Consider the following 19,246-nt stretch of genomic DNA (forward strand, 5'->3'; position numbering starts at 1 on the left):
GAATAAGATTCTTTCCTTGCTATGATTTGTAAACGCTTTCTATCTCAAATACACCCAAATATGGCTTTCCCCCTCAGGCTTTATTGGGCTTTCATTATTTGTGGTGGTGGGGGCAGGCCCCCCCTTCCGTTTTTGCAGAGGCAAACGCAGGACCAGAGCGCCACCTGCTGGTAGTGGTCAGGTACAGGCTCCAAGGGGCTGAGACCCTGGGGGGTTTGGGACCCAGGAGGATTTCAGACTGAGCGGAGGCGGAGTTACTGCCAAGTCTCCGCGGGCACGTTGTTCACCTCAAAGACCTCCCGCACCGACTGGCCGAAGTGGCTGTAGGTAAGGCGCAGCTTTAGCCTCAAGGGGGCCTAGGAATACGAGAGTGGGGACCAGGGTTAGCACCTGTGATTTCTCCTGTCCCTGGGCCTTATCAACAGGGGGTGGGGTGGGGTGCTCCTGAGCTCACCTTGTTAGGATTGAGGATTCTGAGGAGCTGGGTCACTGGAAGGCCACCCTGAGCTGGAACTGTGTCCCCACTGGGGGCCTGCAGCTGCAGCTGGAAACTCTGAACACAGGAGGTTGGGCAGGGCACGGTAAGGTAGCTAGCTGGGCTCAGGCAACCCCTCCACACCCCACAGTTTCAGACCCTCTTCCCGTGACTCCCCAAGTGCTTGTCTCTGCACGTCACTCCCATCCCGTCTCATTCTTCCTCCCGCCCACCTTCTCTACTTAGCCTTTTCTCCTGGACTGCCCAGGCCACCTCATATCCTGGTCTTCTACAAACCTTGGGCACAGCAGCCTGGCAGACGAAATGGGTGACATCAGCCCCTGAGGTGTTGACAGCAGTGACCGTGATTAAGAGCAAAGCAGGGGTCTCAGGGGGTCGAACAAAAGAGAGATTCAGCTGCAGTCCTTCCCGCTCAAACACTCTGAGATTTGGGATGGAAGCTGGAGTATGGAGAGAGAAGCAGCTCAGTGTATGAGGAAGACAACCAGCTCATTCACTCATTCAACAGAAATGAAGTGAGTGCCCACTGGGTGCAGGGCGGTGCTTGAGATGCCAGTGACAAAGTGGACAAGAAGGTGAAGTCCCTATTCCAAGCTTATAGTCTAGTGGGCACAGAAAAACAATATACAAGAAAACCACCAAGATAATCACAGACTACTGAGTGCTATGAAGAAAATAAACTATGTTACAGTAACTGGGAAGAATAACTTAAATAGGAGTGGCAGGGAAAGGTATGTGAAGAATGAGAATGAGCCAGTCATCTGACGTGCTGGGCAAGAACATTCCATGTAGGGGCGCCTGGGTAGCTTAGTCGGTTAAGCGTCTGCCTTCGGCTCAGGTCATGATCCCAGGGTCCTGGGACTGAACCCCGCATCGGGCTCCTTGCTCAGTGGGGAATCTGCTTCTCCCTCTGCCACTCACCCCACTGGTGTTCTCTGTGTCTCGCCCTCAAATAAATAAATAAAATCTAAAAAAAGAGAACATTCCATGTAAAAAGGAGCACAAATTACCAAGGGTTTCAGGTGAGAGGGTCTGAGGAGCTGAGAGGGGCCAGCGGAGCATGGAGTGGGAAAGCATAGGAGATGGGCTACGAGGAAGCTGGGCCCCACAGGCCAAGGTATGATGTCTGGAACAAAGGGAAGGCACTGAGGGGTATCCAGGAGGGAAGTGGAACAAGCTAATGAACCCTTTTACCTATCAAGATGGGAATGTGACGGGGGGGCGGTTCACAGCATGGACGAGGGCATGTGGACCTCAGTCCTTGGCAAAGAAGGAGAAACGGCACATTTCCACCCCTTTTCTTAAGACGCCTGCTCTCCTTTGTTGAGGCTTACCTGGGGCTGGAGATGCACAGGGCAGGTCGAGAAGGTGTACTAACGTGCCTCCTGGGGAGGGTTCCAGAGGAGGTGGGGGCTGGGCAGCCCCAGAAGTACCATCCAGGAGATCTAAGAGATCCAAGAGCCTGGAGGCCTGGGGGAGAGGGCAGAAGGAGCAGGGCTAGGTGTGGAAGCCCGACCAAGTCCTCTTCCCCTGGGGGCTTCCAGCCTCCTCACCTGCGGCTCTGTGGAGACAAGGGCTGCTTCAGAAAGCTGGGCTTCTTTGCTTTCCTTTGCTTCCTCATCCTGAGTGCCACCTCGCTCCACAAGAGGCATCTTTTCCAGGATGGCAGCCCTGAGAGGATGGAATATAGGTGTGTCCCTCTGGGTAGACCCTGGGCTTTTCATAAGCAGCCTGTGGGAGGACGGGTAAGACCGTGCGGAACCCCGGGCACAGGGTGGGTCGGAGCGCCTCTCTGACTTCCTAAGCCGGCACACTGGTGCTGGTTTTCGGATGAGCAAGGAGGGCTGGGAGCCACCTTGACTACAATGAACTATGGGTGGGACGCTCGGACTGTGGAGGAGGAAGGACACGGGAGGATGAGACTCTTGTACCCACAAAGGGGTCCTGGGGAGAGACCACGTGGGGAGAGGGCAGGGGACAGGCGCTACACTGCGGCGCAGCGACGGTCGCACCTCATGTGGTCGTACTTCCGGAAGAGCGTGTTGTACTCCACGGCCCGCTGCTGCAGCTCCACGTCCACGCAGCTCCCGTAGATGGACACCACCTGGCGGATGCGGCTGGGCCGCGGGGCGGGGCGTGAGTGGGAGGCAGCCCGCCCTGCCCTTCAACTGCAGGGTGCCGCACCCAAGGGAAAGGCCCCACAGAGCAGGGGGATACCCACACTGCCTGGCTCAGAAGGAAGAACCTAAGGACTAGGGGACTCGGGGTGTGTGCACGGAGAGAAACTCTGAACTGCTGGGCGTGGTGAAGGGACATCTGTCACTGCAGGCGCCAAGAAGAGGGGCCGGGACCCTTTCTTACTTGCTGTCCCCACGGAGCCGGGTGCTGAGCTTCATGAGGGCTGTCAGGGCATATCCTCGGGTGGCCGGCAGGGACATATGGGACTGCAGCACCTTTTCCAGCAGTGCCAACACCTCCTTTTCCTCCACCTTCGCGGGGACACAGGCAGTAACCGTGGGGCATCTTGCCTCTCCTGCCCAGGCCCTCCTCGGTGTACTCGTGATGCTGGCCTCACCTGAAGGGGCTCGGTTTCCTCACAGCTCCCCTCCAGCAGGAGGTCCCCGTATTCTCCAATGCACCAGGCTGCCACTTGCACCAGTGGCTGCTGCGTGGGACAAGAAAGATGCTAGGCCAGGTTCTGGGTCCCGTCCCCATTTCCAAGCCCTGTGACATCCCTTTATGCAGTGCAAAGATCGTGGGCTTTGGAGAGGTGGGGAAAGGGAAAGGTCTTGCACAGAAAGAGTTATGTAAGAGTTTGTCCAGTCTCCCACCCTCCCAGCTGTCCTGGCTCTTGGATGTCTTCTGCCCTCTGGTGGCCAAGCATCAGAACTACATGGCCTCAGCAAAAGGAGCTCAGCGAGAACCAAACAAGAGGGTCCCTGCCTTGAGGAAGGGGTACGGGGTTTCTGCCCACCCTACTTAATATGGAAAAAAGATGGCAGATAGATAGTGGCTGGCTTCTGTTAATCCAGTCAGCATTTAAGGTAGTAAAAACCTGATATGCGCACAAAGAGCTCTATCTCATTTGCCCCTGAGACAGCTCTGGGAGGTAGGCAGGGTAGAGAGTTGAGTACACGGAGCGTAAGGAGACTTAAATCAGTCATCTGTGGCTACAGAGCCAGTAGGTACCAGAGCCAGGACAGAAGTCCAGGTGTTCCAACTAGAAACAGGGCTCTGTCCTTGAGTGTCTCCACTAAGTAGGCAGCTGTGACCTCCAGGGAAAAACAGCTGGGCGTCAGATATAGGGAGCAGGTGGCCCAGGAAGGGCTGGAAGGCTCCAGCAGCCCTGGGTCTGATGGTGGGAACAGTACTTGGGAGATGTCCTCTGCCAGGGCGCTGTAGAGACGGCGCACAGAGTAGGCATGTAGCTCCTGGGCACCCCCAATCAGCTGGGTCAGGTTGGCCACTGCGTCATCCCGTACATGGGTGCCTGCCTGGAGGGGGTGAATGTGGCAAAGGGCTCAGGGTGGTGAACCCTGCCCACTCCCTCCCAGCTCTCCTGGGTCAGTCCCTGCCTCACCGTTGTCAGCACACGCAGGATGGTGTCTATGTGCCACCGCTTGGTTGGGGCAAACCTAGGGGACATAGGCCTCTTCAGCCCTGGCACTGACCCTCCCCAGATTCTACCGTCTCGGCCTGCTGGGCACCTCACCTCTCTGCTGCCAGCAGGATGCCGGAGGCACAGTCGGCCCGAAGATCAGGGGGGCAGGATTCCAGAAAGCTCTGCAGCTCTTGTATCATGGCTCGCACATTGGAGCTATTCACCAGAGCCAGACTCAGTTCCAGGGCCCGCCTGGCGGGAGAAAGAAGTCGTCACTACGGGGTAGCCAGGTCACCCCGAACTATGCCTCCAGCGCTCCCCTCTCCAGGCACCTGTCTCCTTAATCCCTCTACTTCGGCGGCCCTGACCTGTTCCAGGTCTTGGCTACCAGGTGCTGGGCCCTCTGCCCTGCCTTCTTCTTTTTTTTTTTTTTTTAAGGTTTTATTTATTTATTTGACAGAGAGACAGCCAGCAAGAGAGGGAACACAAGCAGGGGGAGTGGGAGAGGAAGAAGCAGGCTCATAGCGGAGGAGCCTGAATGTGGGGCTCGATCCCATAACGCCGGGATCACGCCCTGAGCTGAAGGCAGATGCTTAACCACTGTGCCACCCAGGCGCCCCTCTGCCCTGCCTTCTTGTTCCTCTGTCCTACTCACCGGCTAAGGGAGGCGTCAGGTTCCCGCAGACACTCCACCACAGTGGGCCGGTGCCGCTGCACAGCACTGTGGTCAGACTGCACCATACGCAGCAATGACGTCAGGGCTACATACCTGGCCAGAGTGGGAGAGGACCTGTCACACCATGGTCCTCAGCCCCCTCCCTGCCCCATCCTGCCCTGAGTCCTGGAATAAGAGGTAAGTAAATCAGGAGATGCTGGAAGGAGGGCCAAGGGCCGGGGGCTCAGTGGCACAGCCCAGCCAGACACCCGGGACCATTACCTAATGTTCTTGTCATTGTTGAGCAGAAAGCGGCCAAGGATGTTGACAGCCAGAACCTAGGGGAGGCAAAGGCTGAGGACAGTCAAGGAAGGAGCAATGTGCTCATTAAGGAGTGCCAGCTGCCGGACACAGGACGGTGCGTGGGGAGGAACCAGCGACTAGGACCTGTCTGCCCGGCTGGGGCTGGTGGGTGGGGCCGCAGGGGGAGAGGCAGGGGAGGATACCCGCAGGCCAGCTGCAGAGTGGGTGTCCATGATGGTCAGCACCGTCTCAAACAGGACCGCGTTGCCCGCGTTTCGGCTGGTGTCTGTGTTAGTGGCCACCTGAGTGGATGGGAGAGAAGATGCTACTAGAAGGGGCTCTTCCCTCTCCTCAGGTGTCTGGAAGGTACCCACCATGTTGTCCCTTCATCATCTAACAGAGTTCCCCAAGCCCCCATGATGTCCAGGGGCTAACACACTGAGACAGCCTGTGTCCCTGTCCTCACGGAGGTCACAGTCTAGAGGGAAACGGAGACGGGATTATAGGACACCATGGGGTGGGTGGTTACGTGAGGGGTGCCCGGGGCCGGCAGGATCTCAGAGCCACACGCGCCTAACCAGTGCCCACTCTCCAGTCCCCCACCTGGGCCAGCAGATCATTCATGGTCTCACTGCTTTCTTCATGGTTCCGGCCCAGAATCCGAAGGAGACGAAGTATCTGGACCTGAGATGGGTCAAAGATTGAAAGGTGGAGAGGCCCAAAGGGTAAGGAGTCAGGCTGAAGAGAAAAATCCAGCACTGGAGACAAAGTATTGTGAGGGGCCTGGCTGGTTTCCTAGAGCTTCCCTGTCCCTCCGCCTCCCCTGCACAGGTCCCTTGGGTCCTGGGAGATCAGAGGCACTTGAGGCCGGGGGTTTAGAGATAGGCTTTTTGTTGTTGTTTTTTCCGAACTGGATTTCTGACCTTTAGGCATCCCCTCGTCCCGCACTGGTCTCGGGATGACCCGTGCGATCCTGTGCCTGCCACCCTCCCGCCTAAGACACTCACTGACCCAAAGTGTTCTGTGGGATGTGGCCGCTAGCCACGGGCTTACTGCTAAGCTCTCTGCTTCAGGGATACAGCAGGACAAGGTCAGCCCACCTGCAGGAAGGGGTCGCTGACTCCAGATATACTGTGCTCTGTGGAGTATCCCGTCGTCACCAGAGTCCGGAAGATCTGCACCAGCTGGGGCACCACCTGGAGGGAGGGCACAGCCTTACTGGGCGTTCTTCCTAATCCTCTCAACCTTCAGCCCCACGGCAACCCTACGGCCCCTTTTTTCCTGGCCCAGGGCCTGCCTCTTTCACCAGCCCACCTTTCGAAAGTGCTTGAGGGCTGCAGGGCTTCGTTCACAGAGCTCCGTGATCAGCGTGATGGTGCCCAGCAGGATGCCTGGTGTGTGGGAGGGGGAGTGGACGGTGGGCCAGGGGCACAGGAGACTCTATGGCGTGTGTGTGTCCATGTGCACATGCTACCCTTCTCCTCTGGGCTGGTGTTCCTGTCTCATTTTTCACTTCCGTCCATAGCCAGAGGTAAGGCAGGGGATGGGGAGCCCCGTGGCCTTACCGTGGTGGCGTTCATGAAGCAGTTGGGCACAGGGTGGGAGGAAGATGCTGGAGAGCTCGGGGACCTTCCGGATCATGTGCACTGCAGTCAGAACAGCCTGCAGAGATCAGGGGGCTCAGAAAGGAGCGGAGGTCTGCCAGGATGGACCTCCCACCTTTAACATGTGGCAAATAGGACAGTTTCTGGGGGGGAAGTGCCTAGAGTCCTGCCGTCTCACCTTCTTGCGCACATAGGAGCTGGGCTGCAGGAGCAGTTTCTCCACCTCAGTGGCCAGGTCCCGGCACATCTCAGCAGAGCCCACAGTGCTCAGGGTGCATAGGGCGAGGCCTTGTACTGCCTGAATCCCTTGGCTCAGGTCACTGCAGTCGGGAGGGTGGTCAGTCAAGCTCTGAAGAAATCCATCCTTCCCAGTACCTACATCAGGCAGCCCCCTGGGATTTCCCAGTTCCCCACTCTCCCATCGCCCTGATTCCAAGTACTTCCCAGAACCCTCTCACTTCTTGATGCTGTTGGTAATGAGCAGGTGGGCGTCCTGCCTCTCATCCAGCAGAAGCATGGCCCCCAGGTAGCCCACCCTCTTGTCTGTGAATCTGGGGGAGGCGATCAGTTTCAGGCACTCCATCTACAGGGAGGGGGGGCAGACCAGGAAGGGGCAGGGGTGAAACTCGAGGCACCCTTTTCTATCTTCTTTTTTAGGTTAATTTATGGTAGCACCACTTCCCATCATCCTCCCTTCAACCAAGGAAAAGGCTTAGGAAATTCAAAGTTAGTGGGTACTTTCAAGGAAACAGAAGTCGAGGGAGAGAAAAGGTGGCGGCTTGAATGGGGCTGGCCAGAGAATGAAGGGTTCAATCCAGCTTATGACCTACAGGGGTTGTAATGGGGAAGGAGGTCGGCGGTGCATGCTGCGAGGGAAGTCTCAGACACTTTGTAGAATTACAAAATCAGGGCCCAGGTAGGTGAGGGTGTCCAAAACCCTGCCCTATTAGCCTTCCTCATCAAACTCTGAAGTGAGGCGTCCCTACCCAGTACCTGTCCAAAGTGGGCGGGGTAGCCCAACATGTGTACGTAGAGCAGTTTGGCCAGCTGGCGGTGCCTGTGCAGAGGGTCCCCATCGCGGAAGGAGGCGCGGATGTGGGCGCACTCCTTCTGGATCACCTCCCGCTCCTGGGCCTGGGTCTTGGCCCCACGAATTTCCTCGATTAGGTCTTGAAGCTTCAGCGAAGGCACCACCATCCTGAAGGGGCAGAGCCCGGGAATGGAGAGGGTTCTGTACCTGTCGGGCCGGGGGTGCCTGGCCTTCCAGTCCAGACTCGCTCTGTGCCAAAATCCTGAAGGCCCGGGCGCGGCAGCTACCCTAAAACTGGCCCACATTGACCTTTCCCCACGTGGGTTTACCAAATTCCGCCCCCTCCTCACCGTGGGAGCAGATCCCCACTACGCATGCGTCTCCGCCCCCCCCACCCGTTCCCACGGAGCATGCCTGAACCCCGCCTATTTCCCACTCCCCCCCCCCCACCTCGCCGGCCACACCTGGTCTCCCGTCCCTAACTCGGCCATTCCTTTCCTTCCAGGGCCCTGCGCTACCTCTTCCGCGGGATTCCTCCCCAAAGTCACACCTCAGGCGGCCTCAGCTTCCCACCAGGACGGCAGCCCTAACGACAGCCTCACCTGGCTTGTCTCAACTCCGCTTCTCTCCCCCCAGCGCTTCCTGGTACGGGGCCCGACGGGGGTTGGTCCTTGGTCTGGTTCTTCCCTCTTCCCGCCCCCGTCACGGGACCCCGCCCCTCCTGGGCCGCCGGGCTGAGCCGTCTAGAATCCTCTGACCTCAGGCTTTGGAGTTGAGGGCAAGGAGCTCTTCTGGCGGCAAGACTGCGTAGCAGGCCTGGGGTTCCCCAAGAGGCTTCTTTGTACCTTCTCACCACCCAGGGAGCCTCAAGAGAGCTTGGATTTGAAGCCATCGCACCCCAAAGGAGATGACAATCCCCCCCCTTTTTTGAACTTTTTTATTAATATATTTTTTTGTTAAATTTCTTTGTATTTTTTTTTTCCTGCAAGACTTGGTGTTGGCGGCACTGTTGTAGTTTAACTTCAATCCCAAATTCCATGAAATAGAAATCAGAAGTAAAGGTTTAGAGGGGAGGGAGGGAGGCAGGCCAAGGAGTAAACAGAGTTTGACTAGAAAAAAAGAAGAGGGTATGTGTGGTGGGCATTCCCAGGCAAGGCCATTCCTTGAGGGAGGGGGTTGGCAGGCAGCTTGCATCTGCCTCATGCAGGGGAGGGAGGGAAGATCCCCTGGGGACCCTACAGAGGGGTCCCCCTCTTCCTAGGGCTTCCTGCCCCCAGGGGAAAGCTATTAACAGGGATCAGCCACAACCTCAAACAGGGCTCTCCACCCACCTCTCACCCTGCTTTGACTCCCACCTCTGCCCTGCCTGGAAAGTGTGTGAGAGATTGGCTTCCTCTGATCCCTCTTTCTGTTGTTTTCCCATTTCACAAGATTCTGATGTAACGGGGGAAGGGATATAACCCACTTAGAGACTACTAAACTCGTCACAGCTTCTGCTGCTCTGTGAGTTCCTGTTATCTAGGCTGGTTGTATTCCCCGGAAATGTCTCTTCCCCCTCACCCACATGCCACAACTGCCAGAGTTGGGGAGTGGGGTCCTAGCTCAAGTGCCTCTAACCCCCTGCAGTAGAAATGTCTTCTTCAGGCCCCTTAGAAATCTAATCAAAGGCCACAAGTGAGTCCAGACCAACCAAATAAACTTTTAGGGGGAGAGAGGAGGGTGGGAGAGGTCAGTGGGTAGACGTGACTGCACTGGACGGTTTCTTTCCTTTACACATTGCTCTTGACAAGGCATGCCACCCTAGGGGGTTGGACGAGGGGCTAGCTGTTGAGGAAAGGAAGAGGGAGATCCTAGGGAGTCATTCTACTTTTCATCTCCCTTATCTCCTTCAGGGAAGGTTACAGTTAGGCAAGAACCTAGCTCAGTGAGACATGGAGGCCATACCTCCTCCAGCTCTTTCACTAGGCCTCACAGGACACCAGGCCCCTTGGGTTGGGGAGCCACAGCAGCTCAGCCAGTGCCTTGCCCAGTATACAGTCATCCCTTCTCCATTTTCTTCTTCCTTTCCACTCAGCTTCCAGGAGACTCCTCGGGACACCAAACCCCCACCCTCATCAAAGGTCAGGTCTAAAGAAAAGGTGGGGAAGACATGGGGCAATGGTCTGACTTAGATTTGTGTGTCTCAGAGAAGAGAGCGACTCTGAGCGAGAAGAGCCCTTCATATGTAAACAATCTAGAGAGAGAGGTGGGGTGGGGTGGAGGAGGGAGTGAGGAAGACAGAGACAGATCCAGAATAAATGAGAGAATCTGAAAGGAGAGCTGGAAAGAAAAAGCAAAAGACAAAACCAAAGGGGGACAGAAAAGAAAGGGAAGGAAGGAGAGAAAGAAAGATAGGAGAAAAAACAACCAAGAGGGAGAAGAGAGAAAAAGGCAGGTCAAAGAAGTGAAGAGGCAGCAACCGAAGCCAGAACTAGGCTGGGCAGGAGCCTCAGGTGAGGAGCTGGGAGAACAGGAACGCCAGGCTGAGGTCCAGGAGGGCCACGGCTCCCACCACCAGGGGGTTGGCAGCTCCCTAGAGAGATGGGGGAGAAAGGCAGTTTCAGTCCCTGGGGGCCATGCCCAGTGACAGGTCCCCATCTTCCTGCCCCTGGCAAAGCTGAAGGGTCCCAGGCACCTCTCCTCAGAGGTCAGAGCAGGGGCATCTCCCACCTTTTTTGGAGTGCAAAAACACCTCTCTTCTCCCAGGCAGGGCCCCTCCTTCCCTCTGGCTCCCTCAAGTCAGGAACAGCCCTTCCTCCCCCTCCCTCCACTTCCCTCCCACTAGCATGTCACGTGGCCCAGGCAGAAGGTGCCTGGCCTTAGAAGCAGACGTTGGCAGAAGAAGCCGGTACTGCAGTAAAGCAGAGAGGGATGAAGGGGTGAGGATGTGGTTGCTAGGAAACAGGAGAAGGCCTGGAGTCCAATCAGAGGAGAGAGTTCTGGGAAAACTCCACCCCTCCCAGTTTTCTGCCTCCTTTCCCATTTCCCTTCTTCCCAGGAGAGGGAGGGAGAGTCAGGGTAGGGAGGGAACAAGCTTTTCCTTTTTTATTTCTGGGCACCAAAGAGAGAAAGTGTGGAGGTGGGGGTGGGGGTGGAGTAGGAAACCAGGAGCTGGAAATGATATGGAAGGAGAACAGGGAAAGATGTTTTGGCTCTACCATTCCTTACTGGTAACCTTGGGCAAATTACTTTAAGTGCTCTGGGCCTCAGTTCCCCCATCTGTCAAATGAGGGAGCCGGAGATGAAGGTCTCTAAGGTTGCTTGCCGCTCACAAGCTCCCTATTTTTTTATTATTATTATTATTTTTTAGGTGGGATATGGTCCAAGAGTGGGCAGGCAGAAAGGAAGCTGAGTCCAAATCAGAGCCCCTGAAGGGATCAGAGAGAGGTCTGGAAAGGATGAGAGGCAAGGCTTTGAGGAGAAAAGGGGCCACAAAGCAGGGATGGAGGGCAGCTCACCGGCTGGGCGGGCCTCTCAGTTGCAGCAGGCTCCTCAAGCTCTTCCGTCAGGCACCCGGCCTCAGGACCCCTCGAGGCTGGGTCCCTCAGGGCCGGTGTGGTCATGGGCTCAGGCTCCGAGCCCCCTGGGGTTCTCAGCTGGGGCAAGGGCTCTTCGTCTTCCCCTTCCTCCTCTCGAAGACTTCCGGAGCTGTCACTGCAGCCTCCGAGGAGTGGGGAACCGTCTCTGGGCCCTGGCCCCTGCATCCCAGCCTCGTCCTCGGCCTCATAGCCAGCTAGTTCCTCTGCCTGTTCACCGGGGCCCCCCCACTCCTCAGGCCAAGCTTTGGGGCTGGAGAAGGGACCCCGGTCCCCTCCAGGAGGCAGTGGGCTCCGGCGGGCAGGGGGTCGCCAGGGTTGGCGGGAAGAGGCAGGACTGCTGGGCAGTTCAGGGGAGCCCTCTGAGGGGGTCAGTCCATTCTCGTATACCCCAGGGCTGTCCTCATCCAAGGGTTCTGTGTCGGAACCTTCTGAGTCCTGCCTGGGTCTGCGGCCTGTGGCAGGGATAGCTAAGAATCAGAGGGGCCTAACTGGCCTTGGGCAGTAAAAGCTAGAGCGTTATCCCCATCTGGGCACCTCCCAGGCTTACAGCCTCTCATCGCCAGACCCCAGACCCCTAGTTCTTATTACCCTATTTCTACAAATTCCCAGTTCCACTCCCCAAACAACTGGGTCTGGCCCCCACCCTCGTCCCCTTGGACCCTCATACCTTGGCTTTTTCCATCCCCAGTCCTCTGCAGGGACTTCCTTCCCTTGCCCCACACCTGAGCCCCTCCAGCTCCCCAGGCCGCCCACGCCTCACCTGGGGCCTCTAACATGGGTTGCAGGTCCTGGGCTATCAGTTTGGCCATTCGAGCTGCCTCCACAGCCTTCTCAGCGACACTGCTGGCTGCCACTGCCTTTAGAAGGGCATCTGCCGCCCTGTCGGGTTCCAGGGACAGGGACTTAGCAGACCTGCTCAGATGCTCCAGTCCCCTGGCCCATGTCCCCACCACATCATGTCCTCTGGATTGGAGTTCACCTCTGGAGTCCTCGGTCTTGCTCACACACTTCCAGCTGCTCCCCTCCCTGGCCTGGCAGGGCAGCTGGCCTCTGCTTTCCACACCTACACCTGGGCTGTGCCTGCTCTCATCACACTCTCCTGCCCCTCTCACACCTGCCACCGTCATGTCCTGTAGTAACACTTCCCTTCTTCCAGCCACGGCCACCGGCTGCCTTCCACTCTGTTATCCCAGTGCTATCCTGCGCCCTTCCCAGAGATAGATGAGACCTCATGCTCTTAGCACACCTCTCTATAGTCGCACCTGCTTGGGCCTTCCCAGCGGCTTCCCCCTCCCTGCCCCTTGTTCTGGGCCACCTGCTCCCTGTGCCTGGAGCCTTTGCCTCCTTTCCCGCTACCGCAGCCAACCCTCCTAACGTAACCCTACCCCTTCCCTGCAGATTTCCTGACATGACAGTTTCACAGGCTGCTTTTCTTCAGCCTCTTCTGTTACCACACTCTTCTCATCCCTAGGTCACTGCCCCTGTTTCCCTGAACCATCGCATCCTTTCTGAGCTCTGGAATTGGGGTAAGCGTGGGTCCCCCCCCCTACTTTCTGCTCTTTCTACTCCCTCTCCCAGCCACCATGCATTTCTCACCATCGTGATGATACCTTCCAAGTAAACTCCTACTTTCCCTCCCTTCCACGTGGCCCTCCCATTGTGCCCTACTCCCTGGGTATGGGCAGCCCTGAACTATTATCAGTCCTTTCCTTGCGGTGGTTTCCCAGTTCTCCCTCTAATGTCAGATGCTTCCTCAGTTTCCCTTCCCTTTCACCCTCTGCTCTTAGTCGTAGATGCCCCGTGATCAGTCAGTGAGTCCTGTAACACTGCCTGAAGGTGGGGCACGAAGGGCAGAGGTAAAGGTAATCAGATATACTTAGGCTTAAATGGATCAAGACCCTTCTGCTGGCCCCAGGTTTTACCTTGGTACCGGGGTAGGGAGAAGGGTAGTGCTGTTCACTGTAGTCTTAAGCCTACCCCCCTTTATGTACCTCGGGAGATATGGTCAGCCTCCTCCCCTCAAACCTGCTGGGTCAAGGACTTTTAGAGCCTGTTTGGAGGGACCTGAGATAACCCTGTCCTCTCTTTGGGCTGTCAGACTCTCTATGACTAGCCTTGCCCTGAAACTAAACTGGTCTCCGGGTTTCGGGCAGGGGATGACGATCGCAGTCTTGGGTTGCGTGGAGTTCTGTCGGCAGCCAAAAAATGGCAACACTGACAAGGGGCTGTGTTTTCGTTTGGAGGGTGTAGATGAGCAAGTCCTAGGCAATAGATCCAGTCATCAGGCCAGGCTACCTGGCAGAGGCACCTGCTGCTCAGGCTCTGCTGTTTCCATGGCAGCTGGGAGCCAATCAGGTTTGCCAGGCCTGTTGCTGGGGAGACCAACCAGCCTCCTCCCACTGACTGATCTTTCAGCGACTGAGATCGGGTTTTTTCTGCCCATGCCTGTTCCTCATCTAGACTAAAGTGCTCCCTGGCGCCCTGCCCTCCCCCTTTCCTGGCTTAAGGCTCCTGACTCTAACCACTTAGACACTGACACCTGTGTAGGTGTCCTACACAGACACCTTGGTCACCCCTTATACAAACTCACGGAAGCATATTTGGACATATCTTGGCCTCTGATCCTCTGAAACAGTCTCAAATTTAAACACAATCCTTCAACTGTACCCTCCCTTTTAAAGAAAAGCCAGTATACAAAAATTCACGTGTATGAGTTGTATAAATCAGAGGTCTGTGAACCTCATTACAGATGGGGTTTTGGCTTTCTTTGGATCTGTGCTGTCTAACCCAGCACTTAAAATGTGGCTAGTCTGATCTAAAATGTGCTATAGGGTTGCCTGGGTGGCTCAGTCGTTAAGAGTCGGCCTTCGGCCCAGGGCGTGATCCCGGCGTCCTGGGATCAAGCCCCACATCAGGCTCCTCTGCTGGGAGCCTTGCTTCTTCCTCTCCCACTCCCCCTGCTTGTCTCTCTCTCACTGGCTGTCTCTCTCACTGGCTGTCTCTGTGTCAAATAAATAAATAAAATCTTTAAAAAAATAAAATGATGTGCTATAAATATGAAATATATACTAGATTTCAAAGACTTAGTAAAAAAGGGGGGGAATGTAAAGTCCCTCATTAGTAATTTTATGCTGATTATAGGTGGAAATGATTAAATTTTGGATATGTGGGTTTAAATTAAAATGTACTATTTATGGGGCGCCTGGCTAGCTCACTCAGTGGAGCGTGGGACTCTTGATCCTGGGGTGGCTTGAGTGCAAGCCCCATGTTGGGCCTAGAGCTTACTTGAAAAACATGTAATAATTAAAATCATTTATCTGTTTTTATTTTTTCACATGGCTACTAGATCTAAAATTACATATTTGGCTTACATTATATTCCTCCTGCACAGTGCTGCTTTAGATAATAAGATAATGCATGGACATGTAATCTGATTTAGGGAGAGAAAATTTCATTTGCAGGCGAGCCTCCTCCCCTCAAACCTTTATCAGCTGGGTAAGGGGAGGCAGAGCTGAGAGGAACTGTCTTCTCATGTGGATAGGTCAGCTGTACAAACTAGATCTCCCCAAGGCCCTAGGCTGAAATAACATCAGTCTGTGGGCAGGCGGGGATGTGCCTAGGAATGCAGGTCCCCTGTCGCTCTGCCCAGGGATGCTGCTCCCAGCTGCAAGAGGCGCACTGGGGACAGGTTTCTGAGCCTGCACAAGCCAGCGCGCCTTGCTACTCCCACACACAACAATGACACACATCCCCACAAAAGACGCTAAGACACACTTATAGTCTAACGCGGCTTCCCTCAAATACCCAGCCACCCACAGTTACACCCACATCCACCTGTAGCCTCAGATATAAACACTCCAAATACCCAGGGCTACAACTGCTTGGCCTTAGGCCTGCTCTTCCCCACCAGGCCTTAGGACCTGGGTCGTGGCCCTCCTTTAGGCACTACCCCCTCCCCCTGGCCCCCCAACTGTCCCCAGGGTACCTTCTCCACTTAGCCCAGCTTTGGCCTCTGCAGCGGATGCCCACCTGGCAGCGGCGATCTCCTGGCGCTGGCGGGCAGCGCTCACGGCTCGACGGGCGCCTTCGACAGCCCTGTCCACCTTCTCCTTGACTTTGCCCCGGCGAAGGGCCAGAGGCAGGAGGCTGCGCACGCGCCCCCCGTGCACCAGGCGATTGCGCTTGTACTTGCCCTCCTCGCGGGAGCCGTCTGGGCGCGTGGTGCGTCCGTAGCCGTGCCTCCGGTTGCCCAGCCACTCGCCCTCATAGCGCAGCCCGTTGGAGCGCTGGCTCACGCCGAAGCCGCTGCGCCGGTCGGCGCGCCATTCGCCCGCATACACCTCAGTGGCAGAGCCCTCGATGAGGGCGGGAGGGGCTGGGGCCGGAGGCCCGCTGGCCTCGGAGCCCGGGGGTCCTGTGCTGCCCACCTCGCTGCTCACCTCGCTGCGCAGGGAGCCTCGCTTGCTGCCCAAGGAGCTGCGGCGCCCGCCTGCCCGGAGCCCGCTGAGCAGCAGCGAGCGGCGGAAGAACCCGCCGGCCGCGGGGGTGCGCTTTCGGGAGGACGGGCCGTCAGCGTCCCCCGGCCCGGCCAGCACGAAGCCGCCCCGGGAGCCCGAGGCCGGGCTGCCTCCCTCGTCGCCCGGCAGGGGCAGGGGCGGGGGCGGTGTCGGGGGGTCGCTGTGGCCCGAGTCCAGGGAGGTGCGGCGGGGCGAGCGCAGCAGCGCCGCCTGATGGTAGGGCACACTCTGGCGCACCCCGTAGCCGTGGCGCTTCCCGGCCTGCCACTGGCCCTGGTAGGTGCCTGCGGGCGGGGTAGGACGGGGAGAAAGGGTCAGGACCCGCCGCTCCCTGCACCCTAGGCCCCAAGCGCCCCTGGAGGCCTAAGTGTCGGGAGGGAGAGGTGGGGGCAGTTAGCGTGGAGGTCGAGGGAGAACCCTAGGAGCGGGGACGGGCCAGGTTGGGTCAGAAGGTGTGGGGGAGCAGAGTGAAGATCGACAGATAGCAGGAGATCGGTGGATTTGGGGCGTGCAGGTAGACCAGGGAAAGGGGGAGGGACGGGCAGGCTGGGGTGTGTGAAGGACAGAGAGTCCAGAGGGCGTGAGGGACAGGCTGATGGGGTGTTTAAGATAGTCATGTGACAAGCAGACCGGACGCTGAGGGGCAAGCCGACTGAGGAGATGTGAGGGGACAGGCAGAGCAGAGGTGTTAGGGCCAGGCGGGTAGAGGGAAAGGGGAGGTGTGGGGCAGGCAGAGAGGAGGGGTGGAAGGGACAAGCAGATGGGGGGTGTGAGGGTCAGGTTAGATGGGGGGGGTGTGAGAGACAGGCAGACAGTGAAGGGGTGAGGGCGGGCAGATCTCAGACTGGGGAGAGGGAGAAGCGGGCAGGGGCCAGACAGCCGAGGAAGGCGTGTGCGATGGGAGGAGAGGGCGGCGAGATGGGCGCAGGGGGCGCATATGGATGGGGAAGGCGTACAAGAGAACAGCGGGGCAGGGGGCAGATGGCGGGGAAGGCGGACGCGGGACAGGCGGACGGGGAGGCGCACGCGGACGAGCAGACAGACAGTAGTGGGCCGGGCCCCGCACCTCCGTCGGAGTAGGTCTCGGTGCCGTAGCCGTCCTGGAAGCCGTCCTTCCAGAGCCCGGCGTAGCGCAGGCCCGAAACGCTCTCCCACACGCCGCTGCGCCCCTTCAGCCCGCCCAGCCACTCGCCGCGGTACGTCCAGCGGCTTTTGCGCTCCACGCCCAGCCCTTCGCGCTTGCCCTGCTGCCAGTGGCCCTGGTAGCTGTGTCCGCCGGGCCCCGTGAAGACGCCCAGTGACTCGAAGCCGTGCGCCCAGCAGCCGCTGTATTCGCCCTGGGCGCCGGGCCCCGAGCACACGCCGTAGCCATGTGCCCGCCCCGCCTCCCAGCCCCCCACGTAGCAGCCCCCGTCGTCAAAGTCGAACTTGCCCCCGGGGGACATGCATGTAGTTGGCGCGGCCTCAGCCCCCCGGCGGCTCAGCGCATCCTGGGGCTGGAGAGCCGGCTGGGGGCCTGCGAGCCGGGCGAGGCCTGGGGGCGGGGGCAGTTAGACCGGGGCCGGGCGGGGGGGCCCCAGCGCGGGCTGGCAGGGCCGGACCCTCATCCTGAGTGGCTGCGGAGAAAGAGGGGGGAAGTGGCGAGGGAGGCCCCTCCTCTTTGCCCGCCGCTCCCTGGCCCAGTGGCTCTGGGGCATCAGCACCGCCCCCCAACCCCCCACCCTTCGGCAGCGTCTTCCAGCAGCTCCTAAGCTTTGGAGGCATGGGGGCTCCCCCCACCCCTCCCTCCTTGTAGAGGGCCCCTCCCAGGACTTGGGGCCCCAACCCCAAGCGGTAGTCCGGCTTCTCCAGCCTAGAACCCCAAAGTGTCGAGTGTGGATGGCAGATGCCGGGGGGGGGGTGCGGGAGGAGGGTGGTCCTGGGAGGGGGCTGGGCAGAGTCGTAGGCCACCCGCTCCTCTGGCTGCGGTCGGGACCCTTCTGCCCTGGTTCTTTGGCTTCCCAGGCAAGGGGTGGGGGTTGAAAATGGAAGAGGGGGATCGGAGCAAGGTGGGCAATGGGTTTGGTGGGGGAAAGGATGGGGATGGAGGAGGCTCTGCAGGGAAAAGGCGAGGGTGGGGATGGGCAGACAGGCGGAAGGGAGGGGGCAGGTTACTCACCATGTGGGCTGGGGCTCAGGCTTCCTCCCAGGCACAGCATCCATGGCAGGATACCTCCACTCCCACCTCGTCCCGACAAGCCAAAGCCCCCTCCCCTTCAGGGGTGGGGGGGAATGAGAATAGTGGAGGGGAAAAAATCTGCCTTGGATGGAGATAGGGAAGAGGAGCTGGGAACTGGATGGGAAGGGAGAGGGGGCTATCAAAAGGGGGTGTTTTTATTATTTTTTTCCTTCTTATGGTTGGGAGAGGAAAAAAAAAATCAAAATTCCGATTCCATCCCAGCACAAATCAATGTTTGCTCCATCCCAGCATCACGGGGGAGGCTGGGCCAGGCAGATTTAAAGGGGCAGGGAGAAGAGAGAAGAGGAGAGGGTGGGGAGAAGAGGAGAGGAAGAAGACACAGTGGCGATGTTAGCAGTTGCGGGGGGGTGCCCAGGCTGGAAAAGATGGGTGCCCGCTAAACCTGAGGTGAGGGAGCAGGCAGGTAGAGGGGAGAATGAGAGGCACAGAGACCCCCAGGGTGGAAAGAAACCCTGGGATGCCGGCGGGGAGTTGGGTGAGACCGAGGGTGGGGGGAAGAGAGGGGAGGGGAGCAGAGCGAGAGGGAGGAGACTGAGCTGAAGATGGGGAGGCTGGGGGAGGCCGAAGCCAGGCGGGGGAGGAGAGATGCAGGCGAGGCCGGGAGAGGGCGAGAGGAATACAAAGAAAGAGGTGCAGGGGTGAGAGCTGAGGAGGGGGAGATGCTGCCGGAGAAAGAGGGAGGGGGGAGACCCATTCTGGGGCTGCTGAGGGTTGGCAAGGAGGAGAGAAGCCGGGGAGGTGGGGGAGGGGGAAAGAAATAGATAGGGAGAGTGAGAGTGAATAAGGGTCGTAAGGGAGAGAGAAAGCGCTGCACACGGAAGGGCTGGCATGGGCATAGAAAATCCAGGCAGGAAGAGCCCAAGCAGAGGCAGGAGGGCCGGAAGTGGTGTTTATGGGGCTCCGGGGAGAAAGATGAACCTGTCAGCTGCTTGGACTGAAGCCAGGGAGCCGTTGGGAATGGATGCGTGTGTCCACCAAGTCCACCGTCCTCCCTGAGTAACCACTGCAGGGAGTCCAGAAGCCTCCCTTACTTGCACTTTCTGAGGAAGCTTGAAATGGGGCCCTGCAGAAAGCCTGGCCCCACTAGTGCTTATCCAGACCCCCGACCAACTATTTCACCCTGGGTTGTCCCTCTGAAGGAGAAGGGGTGGCATGAGGGGTGTATTGTTTTTGAGTGGGGAACAGGGGGTCATGCTTGGTAGTGCCATGAAGACTCTGGGGTT

General features: G+C 58.1%; 2 protein-coding genes across 5 annotated transcripts; both read right to left on the minus strand.

Moving 5' to 3' along the window:
• Positions 1–61: 61 nt before the first annotated feature.
• Positions 62–8,395, minus strand: AP1G2 (adaptor related protein complex 1 subunit gamma 2). Of its 4 annotated transcripts, XM_002921085.4 has the most exons (22): positions 8,292–8,395; positions 7,653–7,857; positions 7,118–7,242; positions 6,838–6,979; positions 6,621–6,717; positions 6,370–6,446; positions 6,156–6,251; positions 5,659–5,739; positions 5,259–5,357; positions 5,035–5,090; positions 4,753–4,866; positions 4,209–4,349; positions 4,077–4,131; positions 3,868–3,990; positions 3,072–3,161; positions 2,858–2,985; positions 2,509–2,613; positions 2,050–2,167; positions 1,831–1,966; positions 773–936; positions 455–553; positions 62–356 (listed from the first exon to the last, which is right to left on the minus strand). In XM_002921085.4, exons 2-22 carry the CDS (start codon positions 7,854–7,856, stop codon positions 255–257), a joined length of 2,352 nt encoding a protein of 783 aa, XP_002921131.4. In that variant the 5' UTR covers position 7,857; positions 8,292–8,395; the 3' UTR covers positions 62–254. The 4 variants fall into 4 exon arrangements, with proteins under 4 accessions (XP_002921131.4, XP_034504378.1, XP_034504377.1 ...); XM_034648487.1 differs by lacking the exons at positions 6,370–6,446; positions 7,118–7,242; XM_034648486.1 differs by lacking the exons at positions 7,653–7,857; positions 8,292–8,395 and having other exon boundaries at positions 7,104–7,237.
• A 217-nt stretch (positions 8,396–8,612) lies between these two features.
• On the minus strand, positions 8,613–18,044 carry JPH4 (junctophilin 4). Its single transcript, XM_034648489.1, has 6 exons — positions 17,943–18,044; positions 16,851–17,400; positions 15,297–16,068; positions 12,028–12,146; positions 11,187–11,719; positions 8,613–10,261 (listed from the first exon to the last, which is right to left on the minus strand). Exons 2-6 carry the CDS (start codon positions 17,227–17,229, stop codon positions 10,178–10,180), a joined length of 1,887 nt encoding a protein of 628 aa, XP_034504380.1. The 5' UTR covers positions 17,230–17,400; positions 17,943–18,044; the 3' UTR covers positions 8,613–10,177.
• Between the last annotated feature and the right edge of the window lie 1,202 nt (positions 18,045–19,246).

Source organism: Ailuropoda melanoleuca, chromosome 20 (genome assembly GCF_002007445.2).
Source record: "Ailuropoda melanoleuca isolate Jingjing chromosome 20, ASM200744v2, whole genome shotgun sequence".
Taxonomy (NCBI): Eukaryota; Metazoa; Chordata; class Mammalia; order Carnivora; family Ursidae; genus Ailuropoda; species Ailuropoda melanoleuca.